We start from the raw sequence: 19,912 nt of genomic DNA, 5'->3' as shown, positions 1-19,912 counted from the left end.
TTAATGTGGAAGGGTAACCTCTTACATAATGAAATTCTGACTACCTGTTGATGCCAAAAGGAGGAACTTAAAGGGAACCTGGCAGCTGTTACATGCTGCCCCATCCACGGACACCATGTACCAGATACTGGCTGCACGATTTCAGCCATATGTGTTTAATCCTACAACATTTCAGAGAAAAGCATAGTTTAATAGCTGGAGGGGATAGTACTGCACAGGAGACTAGTCAGATAGGTGGGTCCTTGGTGGTTTCTCCCCGCCCGCCACCCTTCATTGACAGGTCTCTCCCTATGTACATAGCACAGCTGCTGGAGACCCAACTATCCGAAATTATATTCCCTAATATCCAACATCTGACCCTACAGTAGTGTAAATTACAGGATTTGTGATTCATTTATGGCAAAGTTTCCTACATTTGTAAAGTGCATTGTATCTTCGAAAGTTTAGAAGATGGCTTGTGCAGAGTGACTGAGTTTTCTTGTATCTGTGCAGGGTGACGCCGTCATACATTATCAGGTACGTGCTCTTCTAGAATCAGTAACGTTATACATAATAATAATAACTATATCTAATATAAACAATATGTAACTGATATAATATTACAGAACAACAATACATAGTCACATAGGTCCATGGGTTGGGAAAAGACACAGCTCCATCAAGCTCAACCTTTCTCCACCAGTTCTACATTATCTGTCATTAAATGACCCAGAAGGAAATCATCCAGCCCTTTTTTATAAAAACTGTTACAGTGTCTGCCATTACTACTTCTTGTGGACAGCATTCCACAGTCTGACTGCTCTAACTGTAAAGAACCCTTTCCTATTTAGCTACTGGGATCGCCTTGCTTCCACTCATAATGAGTGCCCACTGGTCAGCAATATGGTCTTTGGAAGGAACAAGTCACGTGCCAGTCCTCTGTACTGGCCACACATATATTTATACATGTAAATGAGGTCTCCTCTGAGGCATCTTTTCTCTAAGCTAAACAAGCCCAACTTATCATATTGGAGGAGTTGCTGCATTTGAACCCTCTCTCAATTTCCAATATCCTATTTTATATGGAGCCCAAAACCAAAACTGGATCCCATATCCTAGTTGTGGCCTTACAAGTGATTTATAGAAAGGAGGTATTCAGGCTCGGACTGGCCCACCGGAGAACAGGAGAATCCTCTGGTAGGCCCCTGTGAAGGAGTGCTAATGAGTAGTGCTAGTACATTTGATCACAATTTGCAGATGAAAGTGTCATCTAATCACTAATTAAACAAGCTAGATAAATTATTATATAGAAGCAAAAGTAAATCTGTGTACTAGGGTCAGGTTATTTTTGCATGTAGCTGAACAATGGGCCCCAAGAATCAATGTTACTGGTGGGTCTTTGCCAATCCAGTCCGGCACTGGTAGTATTAACTGAGAGCATAGATTATTTCTTTTTGGAGGAAATTAAAAGCTCTCATCGGAAGAACTTGAGAGACGACCAATCTAGTCTCACTCGGGTCACCAATTATGGATAGATTAGTCTTTACTTGCCTCCAGGACTTCAGCCATTTATATTTGGCAGGGGGCCAGGTTCATGGATACCCATGTGATATATATGCCCCTGAATTCAACTCTGCTACATCGTAACCTGTTTGTTTATTGCTATGCCCTTAAAGGGAACATGTCAATGGAAAATGCACAGGGTTTTCTGTGTTACATGTATTTTTTTTATTTTAGCAATGTTTTTTTCCCCTCATATCACAATGTATATTAAAAATAAATCAGCATCCTGCAATTTTCACATTTGTCACTGGGGCAATTTTATACTGCCTGTCCTTTCATGAAGAGTTTTCAGCAGACTTATTATCACAGGCAGGATTACAATGACAGGAAAATACCTCTATACTGGAAACACAGGATCCACCAATCACAACAGACGATGTCACAGCTCCCCTTCTTCCCCTCTCTTCACAATTACTTTTCCACACGCTCATTAGATGCTTCAATACAAAAGATAGGGTCTGAGACTGTTGATTGCCTCTAATGTATATGTGAAATTCCTGTGACGACAGGAAGCATAAGTCTGAAACAGCTCTGGTAGAAAGTGTGAAAATCGACAGATTTCTTATTTTTATTAAATAATGTGAATTTAAAAAACATTGCTAAATATGCAAAAAAAAATTTAATATATAAACCTGATTTAGGCAATAAGTCATTTTTTGATGACACCTTCCTTATTGATAAAATGTGCCTTTGTGTTTTAGGGGTCAACCAGTAAATGCTGTCTCACAAGTAAAGAGCCCAACCTCTTTCAATGGATTCCAGAAGAGGTAATGAATATTTTATCTATCTATGTAAGGCTCTGTGGGGCAATAGAGGTGTGTAACATGTCTAATCCCGATTCTGGTACAAAGTATACATTTCTTATTATGATGCAAAGTATATAGCGAACAGACAAAGCAGTAGTAGAGCTGTAAGCTCAATAGCCTAACAGGAGGCATAGGGAGCAGAAAGGGAGGCAGAGGAGGCCGGAGACAGCAGGGACTCAGTACTTTTTTGAAGCCTGTCTGACAATGAGGCTATACAACTTAAAAACTGCTAAGAATGGTTCCCATACTTCAGCTACTTCCAGCTGTAGAAAGAGGATAAGAGTATATAAGAGGCGAGATTGGGAATAAAAATTGGAACAAGAACCTCGTAGAAAGCCAAATTTCTGTAACCCTCAAATATGTTGATCTCAGTTACAGCACAGTCCAGCCTCGGACATCAAACAGCCTCCCAAGAGTACCCACGGCTACAGGCCACAAGATGTCCACTGAGGAATACAAGAAATTGTAAGATATTTATACAGTATAAATTGTCATCCGCACATTGTGGTCTTCTATCCTCCTTTGGTCTATTCCAGCCAACAGTCCTTGATTTTTTAATGACTTTCCTGCAAAGTAGTATTTTAGTGTATTCAAATTTAGATAAAATAGTGGTGGTATGTCCCACAATTTAGAAGTGAAATGTTGGGAGGTGGGCTGGTGGGCTTTGACAGGTATTATAATTGTGGTACTGATTTTGCTATTTTGGACAGGGCACCTTATAATGTAAGGAACAAATCTACAGATCTGTCCGATGACGAGACACCTTATACACAACAGGAACAAGCCACACGGTATCTAACCCGTAATATTTTATAGACTGTATCACTGTAGGAGCACAATTTTACAAGCAGCAATGTCCTTGCCTGTAAAGCTATTTTCTATATATTGTGCAATCACTACACACTTTTATCACTATAGGATGTATGGATATTGTTTATTAATTTGCTTTCTTGCTGTTGCAAGGACTGAACAAGCCAGCAGCGTATTAAGAAACACATCATCGAGGGACCGATCCTACGTCATATCTGCAGCTAAAAGAAATAGCGGGTGAGCTCTTCATAGAAACATAGAATGTTAGAGTTAGAAAGGACCTCCAGGGTCTTCGTTTCCAACCCCCTGCTCAATGCAGGATTCACTAAACCATCTCAGACAGATTTTTGTCCAGCCTCTATTTGAAGACTCCCATTGAAGGAGAGCTCACCACCACTGTCAAAAAGTTTTTTCTAATATCTAATCTGCATCTTCTCCCTTTATCTTCCCCCTTTTGTTTGGATGCATTGATTCAGAAGCACTATCAAACTCAGAACTTACAGTATTCTACTCATCCCTAATAACTTGTCGTGGCCAAAACTTTTGGGATTAACACAAATTTTGATTTTCGCACCGTTTCCTCCTTTAGTTTTTATAGTGGCAATTTGGCAATAGTGGCAATTTGCTTTAATTCTAGATTGTAATGAAGAGTGATCAGCTGAACTATATGCAAAATTAATCCCTACCATGAAAATGACCCGAATCACAAAAATTTGGATTTTTCTGTAAAACGTTTTTGCCAGCAATATACTTAAATGACGCTGCTCCCTTCCTACCTAAACATTCATAGGAAAAGTAAAAAATAGACTACTTTATGTGCTTCATTATGAAAGAACAGAAGCCTGTAAGGCCGCCTATCGAATGAACAAAAGAACAAAACTCTACTTTTTTTTTGTAATAACTTTGCCCAATGAAATAGAGATAAGTTAGGGCTACTGCAAAAATTAAAGGAGTTGTCTTGATAGAGCAAGTTATCCACCATCCTCAAGATTGGTGATAATTTGATGATCGTGTGACCTGCACGATCGGTACATATGAGATTTTTATCCTGGTTACAAAAGGACTTCGCCGGTAGGATGCCCAACCGTTGTTCCATGCATGGGACTTAGCAGCCCCATAGCATAGGACATGAATGGAGCCCAGGTTGAGCATATGCACTGCCGCTCCATTCTAACAGGATGTAGGGGTTTAGCTTTTCGGTAATTGGCAGCGGTCACACAGGCACTCAGTTTCTTGTCCAAACAGGAAGGTTTATTAACTCTATATTCTTCCAACAGAAAGTAATCAAATATATAAAGCTCAAGTGTGTATGTATATGTATGTATGTGTATGTGTGTGTGTGTGTATGTATGTATGTCCGGGATTGGCATCTGCACCGTCGCAGCTACAGCCACAAAATTTTGCACAATCACACGTCTGGACCCCGAGAGCGTCATAGGCTATGTTGTGAGGTGAAATTTTAACCCCGCGCGTTCCAATTCACCAAACAATTTTGCCCCTATCTACATAATGGGGAAAAAGTGAAAGGAAAAGTGTTGGAGGCAAATTGACAGCTGCCAGATGTGAACAAGGGGGACTGAAAGAATGAGAGCGATGGCGCCAAAGAGTATATACCGTACAGTTGCTAAGGTGGGGCCCTGACATGGGATACTCGCCACACACGGGGATATGAACACACACACAAAATGTGCCACACGCTACTACATGCTTCACCACATATACCACCCTCAGCACACATTTCACCACACATACACCAACCTCGCCACATAAAAGTCGAAACACAAAAGTCGCCACTCAAAACTCGCCACGCTGTCCCAGAGCTGTTTAAAAGATGAAAAATGAGCTGTGATTGGTTTACCATCAGCAAATTTTTTTGTAGACAGTTGTGGTAACTGAGGCCTATTATTCTTATCATTTCTATGGTGTTATCGTCTATTAGATACACGGCTCAGCAGTCAGTATCACACAGGATAGGATTAGATACACAGCTCAGCAGTCAGTATCACACAGGATAGGATTAGATACACGGCTCAGCAGTCAGTATCACACAGGATAGAATTAGATACACGGCTCAGCAGTCAGTATCACACAGAATAGGATTAGATACACGGCTCAGCAGTCAGTATCACACAGGATAGGATTAGATACACGGCTGAGCAGTCAGTAACACACATGATAGGATTAGGCACACAGCTCAGCAATCAGTATCACACAGGATAGGATTAGGTACACGGCTCAGCAGTCAGTATCACACAGGATAGGCTTAGATACACAGATGAGCAGTCAGTATCACACAGGAGAGGATTAGATACACGGCTGAGCAGTCAGTAACACACATGATAGGCTAGGTACACGGCTCAGCAGTCAGTATCACACAGGATAGGATTAGATACATGGATCAGCAGTCAGTATCACACAGGAGGGGATTAGATACACGGCTGAGCAGTCAGTAACGCACGATAGGATTAGATACACGGCTCAGCAGTCAGTATCACACAGGATAGGGTTAGATACACGGCTCAGCAGACGGTATCACACAGGATAGGATTAGATACACGGCTGAGCAGTCAGTAGCACATGATAGGATTAGATACACTGCTCAGCAGAAAGTATCACACAGGAGAGGATACTTGGGTAATCGTTTAGTTAATTTGTGTTGCAAATCTGTAGTGTTGAATATATGATGTGAAATGTTTTTATGTGCAATATAATCATTATTATTTGTTATAACTAACCACAGTTGGTTACTATGCCCAGGCAGCGCTGGGCTCTTCAGCTAGTAACTCAATAAAGAGCCCATACAGCAGTATGAGAAACAGAGCGGTTCAGCTGCTCATTATTCGAAGTCCAAAACTCGGCCTCTTGCAACGTACACCGGTCCTCCACCTTGTATACACAGGCCCAAATACCAGAGGTGTTTTCACCTCCACTCCCGGCCAAGGAATGTACAGCTCAGCTGCCCTTTTAGACCAGCTGCACCTCCTAGATAGGAGGGTGGGAATGACTAGTCCGCCCATCTCATCTAATCATTCCTTACACACCTGGACTCATATATTGGTCCTATTAATTCTCTCAGTGCCTCTTAACAGCGTCTTGTTTAGGCCGGTTTCACATTTGCGTTACAGGCCGCAGTGCTGGCCTGCACACGGCCTGTCGCTCAGCCCTTTTGACGGTGCGCCGACCAGCACCAAACGCAACCTGTTGCAATTTGGTTGCGCTCGGCGCACCGTCAAAAGGACGCAGGCGCCGCCAAACGCATACTGCGCACGGCCTGCGTCCTCAGTGAGAAAGAGAGGGGACGCATGACGCGTGCAGCGTCATGCGCCCGGAGGCGGAGCTACCGCCGGAGTTGCGGCAGGGGGCGGGGCTTAGCGACGGCCGTGCGCAGGCCGGCGCTGCAGCCTGTAACGCAAATGTGAAACCGGCCTTACATGGGATAAATTTGCCCCTCTCTGCCGATTGACAAGGGTCCCAGAAGTCAACAAGTTAACACTTTTCCTGTGGATAATTGATAACTTGTTTTCACTGGACAAACCCTTCAAGGATACGGTATGTTCCCTCTCTCTAAACAATAAGTGATATCGTTGGTAATTAGGAAAACAAGCCTTTCATTTTTTGGGTGAGGAAACATAGAAAAATAGAGAAACAATTACTTATTAAATTATTATTAAGTTTGAAGAAAAAAATGTTCATTGTGTCACATTTATGATCGAGATATTTTATTTCAGAATCGGAACACAGGAAACATCGACCCCTTTTGTGGCAAAAAGGTGAAATTATTTATTTGTGCAATATTTTTTACCATTATATCGCAATAAATTAAAATATACTTTGTCACCTTTTTTTCAGTTTTATCTTGTAAGAACTCTTACACTATCTTTTACCCTTTTGGGGAATTTTGAGTTTCCAGATGAGGTCCTCTGTTCAGGATCCTTATTTCTTGGCCAAAGTGGAGAGCGCTTACAAGGCCTGTCCTCATCTCCTGTCCTTTAACATGAAGGAGAATGGCCACTGCTTGATTGACTGGTTGGATCAGTGACATCTTTGTGCCACTGACCCAAACCGTGCGCCCACGATACTGTTATATGAGGCGGCTTTGCTCCTGTGGTATCGAAGGAGCGCAGTTGCTCTGAAGCTGCCCGGATCAGGAGCTAACAGTGTGCTCTGGTGATCCAGTCAACTTCAGTGCAGTGCTTACAAGCTCCATCTGAAAATGCTTGTAAAGATCCCAGATTTCCTTACAATATAGCCAGAAGTCGAGAAGTCATGTATTTATTTTTTATGTTCTTAAAGGGTGCAAATAGAGGAAGAAAACAGTCCAACCCAGAAGAGTCAAACACTTCCTAAAACCCTGTCTTCGTATCTATACGATGATAATAAAAGGTATGTACTATACTGATGCTCCAATAATCTTTATTATAGTAGTTTAGGACTTATACCGCTAGGATATGCTATCAATATGTGTTATGAGGGGGCCTCATCTCTGGGACTTCAATACGTTGAGAGAAAAACTGAGGTTTGAGCTCATGGTAATTTTTTTGATGTGATGATAACTGGAATTTTTCCTTATTATGGTTTTGCCTGTTTTTCAGATTTTTTGGGTTTGTTTTACATTACCAATATCACATAGCGGGAAAACAATAGGGCCAGCGACTTCAGATGCTCACCCTCTGCTCTTCTTTTCGATAGGGCTTTAACAGGGTCATTCCAGGGTTAGTTCATCCCTGCCATCTTTTATGTGACCTTCTCTTTACATCCTGTAATTTATTATAAGCCATTGCCTCTTATTGTTGCTATTTTATGTATTTATCTCTACTATTTTTGCATTAAGAGTAAGGTTCCCCCATAAACATTGGACAAACATCAGCTGAACCTACCATTATTGATGGGTTCGGCCAATAGTCTAATGCATATGGAGGCTCCCATAAGAATCTTGCATGGCCCATTTTGGACCGACGCTCCTTTTGTTCTCTCTATGATATGCTGCCCCCAGAGGTGTTTGGTAGTGGCTTCCTCATGGAGAACATAGGAGCGCTTCTAGGTATAAGACAGTTGGCCAAGATGGATGCTGGCCACATGATCAGCCAAACTATTGTATGGCTGACCGCTATCTAAAATGTAAGGGGGAGAGTTATTCCCAGCACTTCAAGTTATCATTAGTGATGAGTGAACATTCTCGGATAAGGTGCTATCTGAGCATTGTTGGGTGCCGTCCAAGTGTCTTTGGCGTGCTTGAAAAATATGTTCGAGTCCCCACGCCTGAATGTCTCGAGGCTGTTGGACAGCCACAACACATGCAGGGATTGTCTAACAAACAGGTAATCCCTGCATTTGTTATGGCTGTTGAATCGCCACGAGACATTCAGCTGCGGGGACTCAAACATACTTTTAGAGCACGCCAAAGACACTCAGTTAGCACCTGACCATGCTCGGATAACACCTTATCCCAGCACGTTCGCTCATCACTAGTTATCATCAATCCACATGACGTTATAATTTGCTGTTTGGTGGGGTCCGATCAATAACACCCCCACCGAGCCTGAGAATGGAGCTCTGAAATGCTCTGTCAGATTAGAGCCGTGGTCTTTTAGTAATATAATACATATAATGAATGTCAAGGGATTGTACCACCAAGACAGCCACTTTCCATATACCCCATAGAGGCATATAGATATTATAGAGGGACATTCCATCTTAGGAGCCCTTTTGTTATTCGGATTAAAGAAATGAAAAATAAAATAAAAAACACAAGTTTCATCCATGTATTAAATGCCAGCTCTTCATTCCAGTGGCCGACACATGTAGTCCTCGATTTACAAGGGATTGTCTTGATGAGGCAGGTGATACCTTGTATGATCACAATGAAGAAGAGATGATATTAATATTCCTTCTTGGGTTGCCTACTTTAGATTTTTTTTACCTTGACGCTGTGTTGTTTGATGCCTTTTTTTTTGCATTTTAGAGTTGAAAACCACTGGAAAGAGACACAAGCAAAGCAAGCGAGTTCACTGGCAGCCTCCTCCGGACAAGTGTAAGTTTTATGCTTTTTAATATACCGTAACTCATGAATCAAACTACAATTTGAATATCCCTTCTGATTTGTCAATAGTTGAAGTCATCTGTGTAACCAGATATTCAGTGTTAGGGTACCATTACACATAGCGATGCACCAGCGATCCTGACAACGATATGGATCGCTGGCGCATAGCTAAGTGGTCGCTAGTGAGCTGCCACACAGGCAGATCTCACCAGCGACATAGCAGGGGTCGGGGATCGCTACTTACCTGTCAGACGCGGCGATCCTGCGTCCTCCCGCCCGGCTCCACGCGTCGCTCGTCGGCGCCACAGGAAGCGCAGCAGGAAGTGACCGACGAGGAATGGTCCAGGACGTTCTCGCGCGACCAGCGATAACCAGCGGGGGAGCCGGTCGGAGGTAAGTATCAGACACAGCGATATCGCTAGCAATATCGCTGCTACGTCACAAAATCAGTGACTTTACAGCGATATTGCTAGCGATATCGCAGTGTGTAACGGGGGCTTTAGAAACACATGAGTAAAATCATCCACTCTGAATAGCAAAATTCAACCACTTAGTAATTCCATGAGGTCTACCTGTAAGTGGTGGACCTCTTGGGTTGCAATGGGCTTGGATTGAGTTATACTAGGGAGTGAGAACTCTGGGATGTGAGAAGTGTGGTGAGACTAGCAGAGGATGGTAGACTTCTATTGATGCGGTTGTAAAGCAGAAGGTCAGGGCAGGGCAGCAGTCAAGAAACAAGGTCAAGTTACAAGCCACATCTGAAACTGGAAGACTATATTGAAATGCACCTTTTTATGGACAGGACCTATAGCTCCTTATTTAGGTACTGTCATGAGCTGGGGTAGTTTGGTTGCCCCCAGTTGTCAGGGATTTATTATATCCCACCAATTGTCACAAATTTACTATTTATTAGTGGTCGTGGGTCATTAAATTACCCACAACTTTTGTTTCCACCTTCAGTTTCGGTTTTGGAACTTGCAGCTCTCTGGCGCCTCCCTTACCCTCAGGTCAGTCAGGCAACTACACCTAGGATAAGTAGTCACTAGAAAGGCTGCCTTGCCGTGTACTGGCTATTGGGCACTCTGCAGTGAGGGTGGTATGTATATCCCCAGTCTCAGGCAGGAAATACACACATAAAACCTCCATTCTGTCACTGCCAGGGTCTCCACAATACCCCAGAACACTTTGCTGCCACCAGCTCCTCATTCTACATAAAAATCAATAAATCAATAAGGGGTCAGGAGCCAACCCACTTGGTGGCGTAAATTTTAGCGAAGGGAACGTGGCGGTACGTTATAGAGCAAGGAAAATTATACCAGAAAATATAGGCAGTGTATACAAAAATATGAAAGATGTTACAAACAAGACAAGATATGGTATATACAGACAATTACAAAATAAAATGGATTAAAATATGAAACTTACATATCTCAGTCAATGGCACGCCATGTGGAGGAGGGGGTTTCGGAGCCATACCCAAGGGAAAATGGTCTATCAGCAGAGCTTCCTAGCTGGCACCCAGGGCAAATGACAAATTCCTAATTAGGCATCCCAGCCTTATACTTTTCAAAGGGTGACCTCACTGGGTGGGCAGAGCTATGGCATACACTCCCCTTTTGAAAGTTACTAAAAACTTATGAGAGCCATAACTCAGGCTGCGGGGCTCACAGCGTGTTGATAGAAGTATCATATGTTTCTTACCAAATTATCTTTCATTTACTGTAAGTCCATACAGGCTGTATCTATCTGGCACGGTCGGGTAGAAATGCGTTTCTCGGATTCTGGTGGTCGCAGAAGTCGCCAAACACTGTGGTGGATAGCTTTAATGGTGTAGATCCCAAAAATATAAGATTCCTACCTCTATGCTTAATCTGTGTTAGTATATTCTATCCGGAATGAACAAAGGGACTTCCAAAACCATGTGCAGCAGACAGACCGGATTTGCCTTTTCAAAAACCTCATTCCCGCGGGAGGGGGAAATAGCGGAGTAGAATTACACAGTGCCGGCAGGGAGACCTGTAGCTGTGTGCCTGGAGAAAAGAAAGGGGGGAAGGGCAGCATGTCCTCTTACAAACCAAGGAGATGCAGCAGAAAGCATGGTATGTGTAATCGAAATCATGAAAAATGATTCATATTTTCCTGACAGGTGCAGTGTTGTGGGTCTGCTGGGCATTGGCTGGGGAAGAAGGATCAGGGCGTACTGACCCTTAAAAAGACTGGAAGTGGTTTAGATAAGGCCTCTTTCACACTTCAGTTGTTTGCATCAGTTATAATCCGCCAAAAAGGCGGACAAGCGGATCCGTTCTAAACTGATGTGAACGGATGGCACAGGATCCGTTTTCAGACGGATCCTGAAAATGAAGAAATTTAAAGGAATCGCTGGCCGGGGAGAGAGAGAGAGAGAGAGAGAGAGAGGAGAGAGAGAGAGAGAGAGAGAGAGAGATATCTCAGGCAGAGGACGGTGTTGGTGGTCACATGACATGGCATGACATGAGAGCTCCTGGAGAATGTAAGGTGGATGGCACCAACAAGCTGGTAGATAAATAATGAAAAGAAATAATCTCATAGCGCAAAACATTCAGCATACAATTCCAGGTGGTCAACTGGATATTCATCAGCCTGATGTAGTGGTAATGTAATTCCTTGGTGCCTAGAGGCAATAATAATCCTTTACGGTCCAGTGGCCTTCTTTGTCCTGGTGGTCCGGTGGAGGACAGATCCTACTTAATAAGTGTCAAACTTATAAGCTGAGCTCCTAGATCGTGGTAATCTCATTTCTCCAAAAGGTTCAGACCACAGGACTCACCATAGACCGTGGTCAGAGCCCCCTGAGCTGCTGCACAGAATGATGGTTATAAAGGATAGAAAAGCGGAGGACAGCTTTATGTTTGCAATAACATGCTTGCATTAGCATGATATATTCGTACCATCACTTTTGGGTTCTTGGTAATCTCATGGGATCACCACAAAAACAACACAAAACTGTATTCTATCTACAGAACCGACAGAAGCAGCAGCCCAAAATTAACCTCTTACTCTACAAGCAATGTCACGGAGACTATACAGTCGACAATAAAACCCGAACCAGCAAAGATCACAGTTGTCAGAGAAGAAAGGTCTGGTATACAATATACTAATTTATGTAATGTAATATATATCACCTATTACCTTACTTTTTAGTCACTTATTTTAATATACTTTTTCATTATAGCTAATTAATTACACTCCTTGTCAGTTTATCTGATACATTAACTGCATTCAGGCTGCCCATAGAGCTTATACAGTACGTCTGTGGGGTCCACACTTAAAGTGGGCTTTACACATAGCGATATCGCTAGCAATATCGCTAAAGCGTCACTGATTTTGTGACGTTATAGCGATATTGCTAGCGATATCGCTATGTGTGATACTTACCTCCGACCGGCTCCCCCGCTGTCTGTCGCTGATCGCGCGAGATCGTGCAGCTCCATTTCTCGTCGGGCGCTTCCTGCTGGGCTTCCTGCTGGCGCTGACGAGCGACAGTTGGACGCGGGCGGGAGGACGTCAGGATCACCGCATCTAAAAGGTAAGTAACGACCGCTGCTGCGTCGCTACATCGCTGTGAGATCTGCCTGTGTGGCAGCTCACTAGCGACCATTTAGCGATGCACCAGTGATCCTGACCGGGTCGTATCGTGGTCGGGATCGCTGGTGCATCACTAAATGTAAAGGGGGCTTTACTCCGCACTGACATTCAAAAACGTCAGTGCAATATAAGAAACTTGCATGGCATTGTTCAGCTGTGGAGGTAGGGAACCAGATGTCAGACACAGCCATACTCCCCATGGAGAAGATAAACATGTTTTATTACCATGTTAACTTTGCTGATCTTTATATATAGAGCACTGAAGCCGCACTTGTGTGTATGGATTAGGAAGCATATGCCTGTGCTTCCTCTTCCAGAGCCACTGAATATATACAGTATGTGATTGCTGGGTGTAGGGAGGAGGCAAGAACTGCTGGGTGCTAGGAGACCAAATCAGCTCTGTTGTGCAGGGAGGAGGCTGAAATTCTATAACTCAGACTAATATGCCGGGGGAAGTCAGCAACAACAAAAAAATTATTAATATGTTAAAAAGCCCCCCAAAGGTCTTTTAAGATATCAAAGTGGCATATTGTTTAAAATAAATTAAAATAAATAAATAGCAAAAATCAAAAAGGCTTATATACAGCTCTGGCAAAAATTAAGAGACCACTGCAAAATTTTCAGTTTGTCTGATTTTTCTCTTTATACGTATATTTTTGAGTAAAATGCTCTTTATTCTATAAACTAATGACAACATGTCTTCGAATTTCCAAGACTAAATTTTGTATTTATTTTCAGAAAATGAGAAATGGTCAAAATAACAAAAAAAATGCAGTGCTTGCAGACCTCAAATAATGCTAAGAAAACAAGTTCATAATCATTTAGAAACAACAATACTAATGTTTTAACTCAGGAAGAGTTCAGAAATCAATATTTTGTGGAATAACCATGATTTTTAATCACAGCTTTCATGCGTCTTGGCATGCTTTCCACCAGTCTTTCACACTGCTTTTGGGTGATCTTATGCCTCTCCTGGTACAAAAATGTAAGCAGTTCTCCTTTGTTTGATGGCTTGTGACTATCCATCTTCCTCTTGATTACATTCCAGAGGTTTTCAATGGGGTTCAGGTCTGGAGATTGGGCTGGCCATGACAGGGATTTGATGTGGTGGTTCTACATCCACACATTGATTGACGTAGCTGTGTGGCATGGCGCATTGTCCTGCTGGAAAAAACAGTCCTCAGAGTTGGGGAATATTGCCTGAGCAGAAGGAATCAGCTGTTTTTCCAGGATAACCTTGTATGCAGCTTGATCTCATAGGTCCATCACAAAGATTAACCTGCCCAATTCCAGCCTTGCTGAAGCATCCCCAGATCATCACCAATCCTCCACCAAATTTCACAGTGGGTGCAAGACACTGTGGCTTGTATGCCTCTTCCGGTCTCCGTCTAACCATTAGATGACCAGGTGTTGGGCAAAACTGAAAATTAGACTCATCAGAGAAGATTACCTTACTCCAGTCCTCTATAGTCCATTCCTTATGGTCTATGGCAAACTTCAGCCTGGCTCTCCTTTGCTTTTCATTAAGGAAAGGCTTTTTTCTGCCTTTACATGACTTGAGCCCTGCCACTAGGAGCCTGTTATGAACTGTTCTTGCTGTGCACTTCACCACAGCTGCCATTTGCCATTCCTTTTGTATTTCACTTGATGACATCCTGCAGTTACTGAGTGACATTCGAATAAGATGACACAGTCATCCCGGTCAGTGGAGAGTCGTTTTCGCCCTCTGCCGGTCTGTAGCTTTGTTGTCTCCAATGTCTGCTGCTTCACCTTGTTGTAATGGACTGCCGTCTTAGAAATTTTAAGGATGGAGGCAGCATGTTGCTCACTGTATCCCTCTGCTAGTAAAGCCAGAATTGAGCCCTTCTTTTACACACTCAAGACTTTTCTGTTCAACTCCTTTGGCATGGTTAAGAGTTATTTTTTCATTCCTATTACTTTTGGGATATTACTAGCACTTGTTTTGCCATCCAGCTTGTCCTATTGCAAGATCTAAACACCACAGCAGAGTTTTTTATACTTTACTTCGTTAAATAAGATTTGGTTCAGGTGATCACCTAATCAGAAGCACATTAAGTAGAATGAGGTGTCCTCTGGTTGGAATTCAACTGACCCTGGAATGGAATGGCTGTCAGACATGTAGAGAAGATTATTTTTATAAAACTGTGCAGTGGTAATTTTTGCCAGAGCTGTAAATGAAAAAAAAATTTTGCCAGTTTAAACCATTGGTTCTATCCCACTCCCTGCACCCTATCAAAAAAGATATATTCAATATATAAACATTATTGCTACAGAAAATGGAACGTAGTTTGAAATTTTTTTGTGGTCGTAAAAAAAATGTGAAAAGAGTTTACATTTAGGAATAAGAGGAACAAAAGTTAAGAAAAATATTTCCTATTCTTTACGGTTTCAGCAAAAAAAGCATATAAAAATTGAGTCAAAAAGAGGCAAAAATTGCTTGAATGTCAGTGCAAAAAGTTTTTTTTAAAGTCATTAAAAGCACAGGTATGATAAAACCCAAAAATATGCCTAATCAGGAGAGGGGAAATAATTTTTTACAATTTGTTTTCATTAAAAATGTTGCACTGTTTGCCTTCTATAGCCACTGTCTTGCACCGTCTATTTCTGGCCACAGAATGAGTTATCAGATAATCCATCAGTGAGCTCATTCTGACGTCTGACAGGAGAGTTTCTAACTATTTTATGCCTTTTTTTTAGTACCTCTCAAGTAACTTATGATGACCACAAACGTCATCAAAGTTGATTTGCAGGGGAACTAAGAGCCTGTAAAAGCCAAACAATGCAAAGTTTATTTTTATTATTATTATTATTATTATTATTATTATTATTAATATTAATAATAAATAAAACCCAATTGGAAAAAAAAAGTAACCCGAAAACCATTCATCAATAAAAGCAAACAAAAACAATTACTCAAAAGAGTGGACATTCCCTTTACCTACAGTGACCTCTTCTGGCAAATTGTGGAACTGAAAGCAATATATTTAGATCTTCAGCAGCTGAATGAAACTTATTTTTATTAAATAGATTGATGACTAAAGTTGGTGATAGACAAAGACTATTTCGCCCAGTAAATTAAAATTGTATTTATTAGTGATTTGGTAATATTTTCAGTTGCTAAGTATGCTACTCTGACTAAATAAAGTAATTTTATTTTCAAACATACTTTTTTTTACCCATCGTCACAATGTCTGGGGTGAGGAAAATGGGGTTGGCTCATATACAGTGGGTAGTGGGTACGGAAAGTATTCAGACCCCTTTAAATTTTTCACTCTTTGCTTCATTGCAGCCATTTGGTAAATGCAAAAAAGGTGTTTTTTTTCTCATTAATGTACACTCTGCACCCCATCTTTGCTGAAAAAGACAGAATTGTAGACATTTTTGCAAATTTATTAAAAAAGAAAAACTGAAATATCACATGGTCATAAGTATTCAGACCCTTTGCTCAGTATTGAGTAGAAGCACCCTTTTGAGCTAGTACAGCTATGAGTCTTCTTGGGAATGATGCAACAAGATTTTCACACCTGGATTTGGGGATCCTCTGCCATTCTTCCTTGCAGATCCCCTCCAGTTCCATCAGGTTGGATGGTGAACGTTGGTGGACAGCCATTTTCAGGTCTCTCTAGAGATACTCAATTGGGTTTAGGTCAGGGCTCTGACTGGACCAGTCAAGAATGGTCACAGGGTTGTTCTGAAGCCACTCCTTTGTTATTTTAGCTGTGTGCTTAGGGTCAATGTTTTGTTGGAAGGTGAACCTTCGGCCAAGTCTGAGGTCCAGAGGACTCTGGAAGATGTTTTCATCCAGGAAATCTCTGTACTTAGCTGCATTCATGTTTCTTTCAATGGCAACCAGTCATCCTGTCCCTGCAACTGAAAAACACCCCCATAGCATGATGCTGCCACCACCATGTTTCACTGTTGGGATTGTATTGATCAGGTGATGAGCAGTGCCTGGTTTTCTCCACACATACCGCTTAGAATTATCACCAAAAAGTTCTATCTTTGTCTCAGCAGACAAGAGAATCTTATTTCTCATAGCCTGGGAGTCCTTCATGTGTTCTTTAGCAAACTCTATGCGGGCTTTCATATGTCTTGCACTGAGGAGAGGCTTCCGTCTGGCCACTCTGTCAGAAAGGCCTGACTGACGGAGGGCTGCAGTGATAGTTGACTTTGTGGAACTTTCTCCCATCTCCCTACTGCATCTCTGGAGCTCAGCCACAGTTATCTTGGGGTTCTTCTTTACCTCTCTCACCAAGGCTCTTCTCCCACGATTGCTCAGCTTGGCTGGACGGCCAGGTCTAGGGAGACCTGGTGGTCCCAAACTTCTTCCATTTAAGGATTATGGAGGCCACTGTGCTCTTAGGAACCTTGAGTACTGCAGAAATTCTTTTGTAACCTTGGCCAGATCTGTGCCTGACCACAATTCTGTCTCTGAGCTCCTTGGCCAGTTCCTTTGACCTCATGATTCTCATTTGGTCTGACATGCACTGTGAGCTGTGAGGTCTTATATAGATAGGTGTGTGCCTTTACAAATCAAGTCCTATCAGTTTAATTAAACACAGCTGGACTCCAATGAAGGAGTAGAACCATCTCAAGGAGGATCACAAGGAAATGGACAGCATGAGACTTAAATATGAATGTCTGAGCAAACGGTCTGGATACTTAGGACCATGTGATATTTCAGTTTTTCTTTTTTAATAAACTTGCAAGAATTTCTAGATTTCTGGTTTTTATCAGTCAAGATGGGGTACAGTGTGTACATTAATGAGAAAAAAATGAACTTTTTTGCATTTACCAAATGGCTGCAATGAAACAAAGAGTGAAAAATTTAAAGGAGTCTGAATACTTTCTGAACCCAATTTATTACCTTTCTACATATTGAGGGATAAAAAGAGTCTAGTGTCCAATCTCTGCCCTTACTAACAACGAGAATAAGGGCCATAAAGTCCCGTGTGCTATTATGCTATTAGAGTGCTACTGAGCATGTGCGACCAGTGGTCTATTAACTGTCAATAGGAGTGATGGTTGCACATGCTCATTGCCACTTTGGAACCCCAGTTCACGGGAGCATTGGGGGTGCTAGGATCTAACCTCCCAGTGATCATACCTATGCTATGGAAAGGTAATAAATATTATTTATAGGACGACCCTTTAAATTCCTCTTGTCGTTGCTGTCATTAATTCACAAAATTGGAAGAATTGGAACTTAACTTAAATTCTTTATTTTTTTTAGAAACAATAATGAGAAAAATATATCTAAACCTGACCCAGAAAACGAAGTCCCTACAGTTACTACAAGGAAGGATCGGTGGGTAGAGGATTTATTTATGCTTTTTAGGAAATTTATATTTGAGAAATGAATCTTAGGAATCAATTCAGAAACAAATATATATACACAGATGAGAGGAAGCCCCAGGCAGGATGGGTGCAGGCTATATATCTATTACGGTGAGTTATATTATTCATGTGACCCTCATGGGCCGGGCCACAAAGAGTACAATTGGTAAAGACCACAAGTCTTCCTGAGTGGTGACCGGGCCCATGAGGGTCGCATTGATAATATTTGTAAAGAGACTTAAATTATTTTTCCCCTTTTTAAAGCCATAAGGGTTTTTCCAAAAGTAACGCTATCACTAGGATGTATCCTGTACCAGAGAGTGGAGACCTGACACTTGGGATCCTTACCTATAATTTGATCGATGGGTCCATGGCCGCTTCCTGTGTCATTGCTGACGCCTATCTGAACGTTCTTGTGGATTTTACCTCCAGCCTGTTTTGTACTTTTTGTTGGGTTTCACGTATGAAGAGCACACGCACAATGAATAAATATCTTCTCCTTGGCAGCCAATCATGTTTCTTTTTTCTTGATCTAAATAATGCTAGCAAATGAGAGCTCTATCCTGATTGGTCAAAATAGACAACTCCTACTCTCCGCACTTGTTTTCAAACATGGCCTACAACATTTTCATGATCACTGAAGACTTTATTTCCACCTTTTGTGTGCAGAATTTACTGCAGAGCTGCACCTTTTACTGTTCCAACTTGTTTTACCTGTACGTGTGTCTTTATTAACATGCAATGTAAATGCACATATCATACTGCTCTCCTTGGCAGGGTGGAGACCACAAAGAAGAGCGACGCTCTCCCAGACGCCCTGTCTTCTTATCTGTATGATGATGTCAACAGGTAATCTATGCCAATCATCAAAAATCTTTGGCCCAAACTCATCGCACTGTTTATTCCAGAAATCTTGCTTAAAGTTGCAAAATTTTTAAGTACTGCAAGTTTGTGCAAACATTTTTCGACTTTTTGCATTTTCTCCTGCTAGTCTCACCCAGCTGGGCCAAAATGAGAAGAGCTGGGTGGGACAGGGGAAGAAGAGGATGCGGAGACCCCCACTTGTCCAATTCACGATGAGCTGTGGTGAGGAGCATGGAAGCACATGCGCTGAATTCATTCAGCGTCATGCGCCTCTTAATAAATTAGGAGTCTCTGACTCTACACCTCCCCCTTCATCAGGAAACAGCGTGAACAACACTAGTCTCGATTAATCAGGACTTTAGGTGCTGACACTATGTTATCAGTAATCCTGATGACATCTACATTGTTACATAGCCATTAATGTTGGTTTGTTCTAAAAAAAAAAATGGTAGCCAAACAGACCAGTTTTGCCACACCACATACTGTATGTGCCTTAACTTTCCCATTACTGCAGGTGTCGTGGTAAAGAGGAAAGAGGGATGGGGCATATTCGATTTCAACATGCCCAATCCTTTCATAAACTTGGGAGATAAGTTGCCGTCAGAGGTGTCTTACCGCAATTTACTCCATTCACCCAGTTGAGAACACATGCACACTCCGCTGCACTGGAAGTACATGTTTATGGATGCGTCAACAGGATTATCTTGTTACTAAATGGAGACCCGATGCGATCGCATCGAGAGGGCGGTAATGTCACAATGGGGCAGGCTTTGCAGCATGGAGAATCTCTCCCTCCCATGTGCTCACCGACCTATTCACTCTCTCTTTCCCCATGTGCTGACTTCTCCCATCTGTGCTCTCTTCTTTG

General features: G+C 42.0%; 1 protein-coding gene across 10 annotated transcripts in view; it reads left to right on the top strand.

Annotated features, from left to right (window-relative positions):
• ZNF185 (zinc finger protein 185 with LIM domain) overlaps positions 1-19,912 on the top strand; it is a 155,254-nt gene that overhangs the window by 63,539 nt on the left and 71,803 nt on the right. For 8 of the 10 annotated variants that reach the window (XM_073543432.1, XM_073543439.1, XM_073543436.1 and 5 more), the window contains 11 exons: positions 493-516; positions 2,244-2,309; positions 2,721-2,813; positions 3,059-3,139; positions 3,312-3,395; positions 6,887-6,928; positions 7,452-7,541; positions 9,121-9,189; positions 12,198-12,314; positions 18,077-18,151; positions 18,958-19,029. In XM_073543432.1, the coding sequence (XP_073399533.1) occupies positions 493-516; positions 2,244-2,309; positions 2,721-2,813; positions 3,059-3,139; positions 3,312-3,395; positions 6,887-6,928; positions 7,452-7,541; positions 9,121-9,189; positions 12,198-12,314; positions 18,077-18,151; positions 18,958-19,029 (813 nt within the window). The remainder of the gene's footprint in view (positions 1-492; positions 517-2,243; positions 2,310-2,720; positions 2,814-3,058; positions 3,140-3,311; positions 3,396-6,886; positions 6,929-7,451; positions 7,542-9,120; positions 9,190-12,197; positions 12,315-18,076; positions 18,152-18,957; positions 19,030-19,912) is intronic. The other 2 variants (XM_073543437.1, XM_073543434.1) reach the window with 2 other exon arrangements.

Source organism: Dendrobates tinctorius, unplaced genomic scaffold, assembly GCF_039654945.1.
Source record: "Dendrobates tinctorius isolate UK_male_01 unplaced genomic scaffold, ASM3965494v1 ptg000133l, whole genome shotgun sequence".
Taxonomy (NCBI): Eukaryota; Metazoa; Chordata; class Amphibia; order Anura; family Dendrobatidae; genus Dendrobates; species Dendrobates tinctorius.
This window is presented reverse-complemented; position numbering and strand designations above follow the sequence as displayed.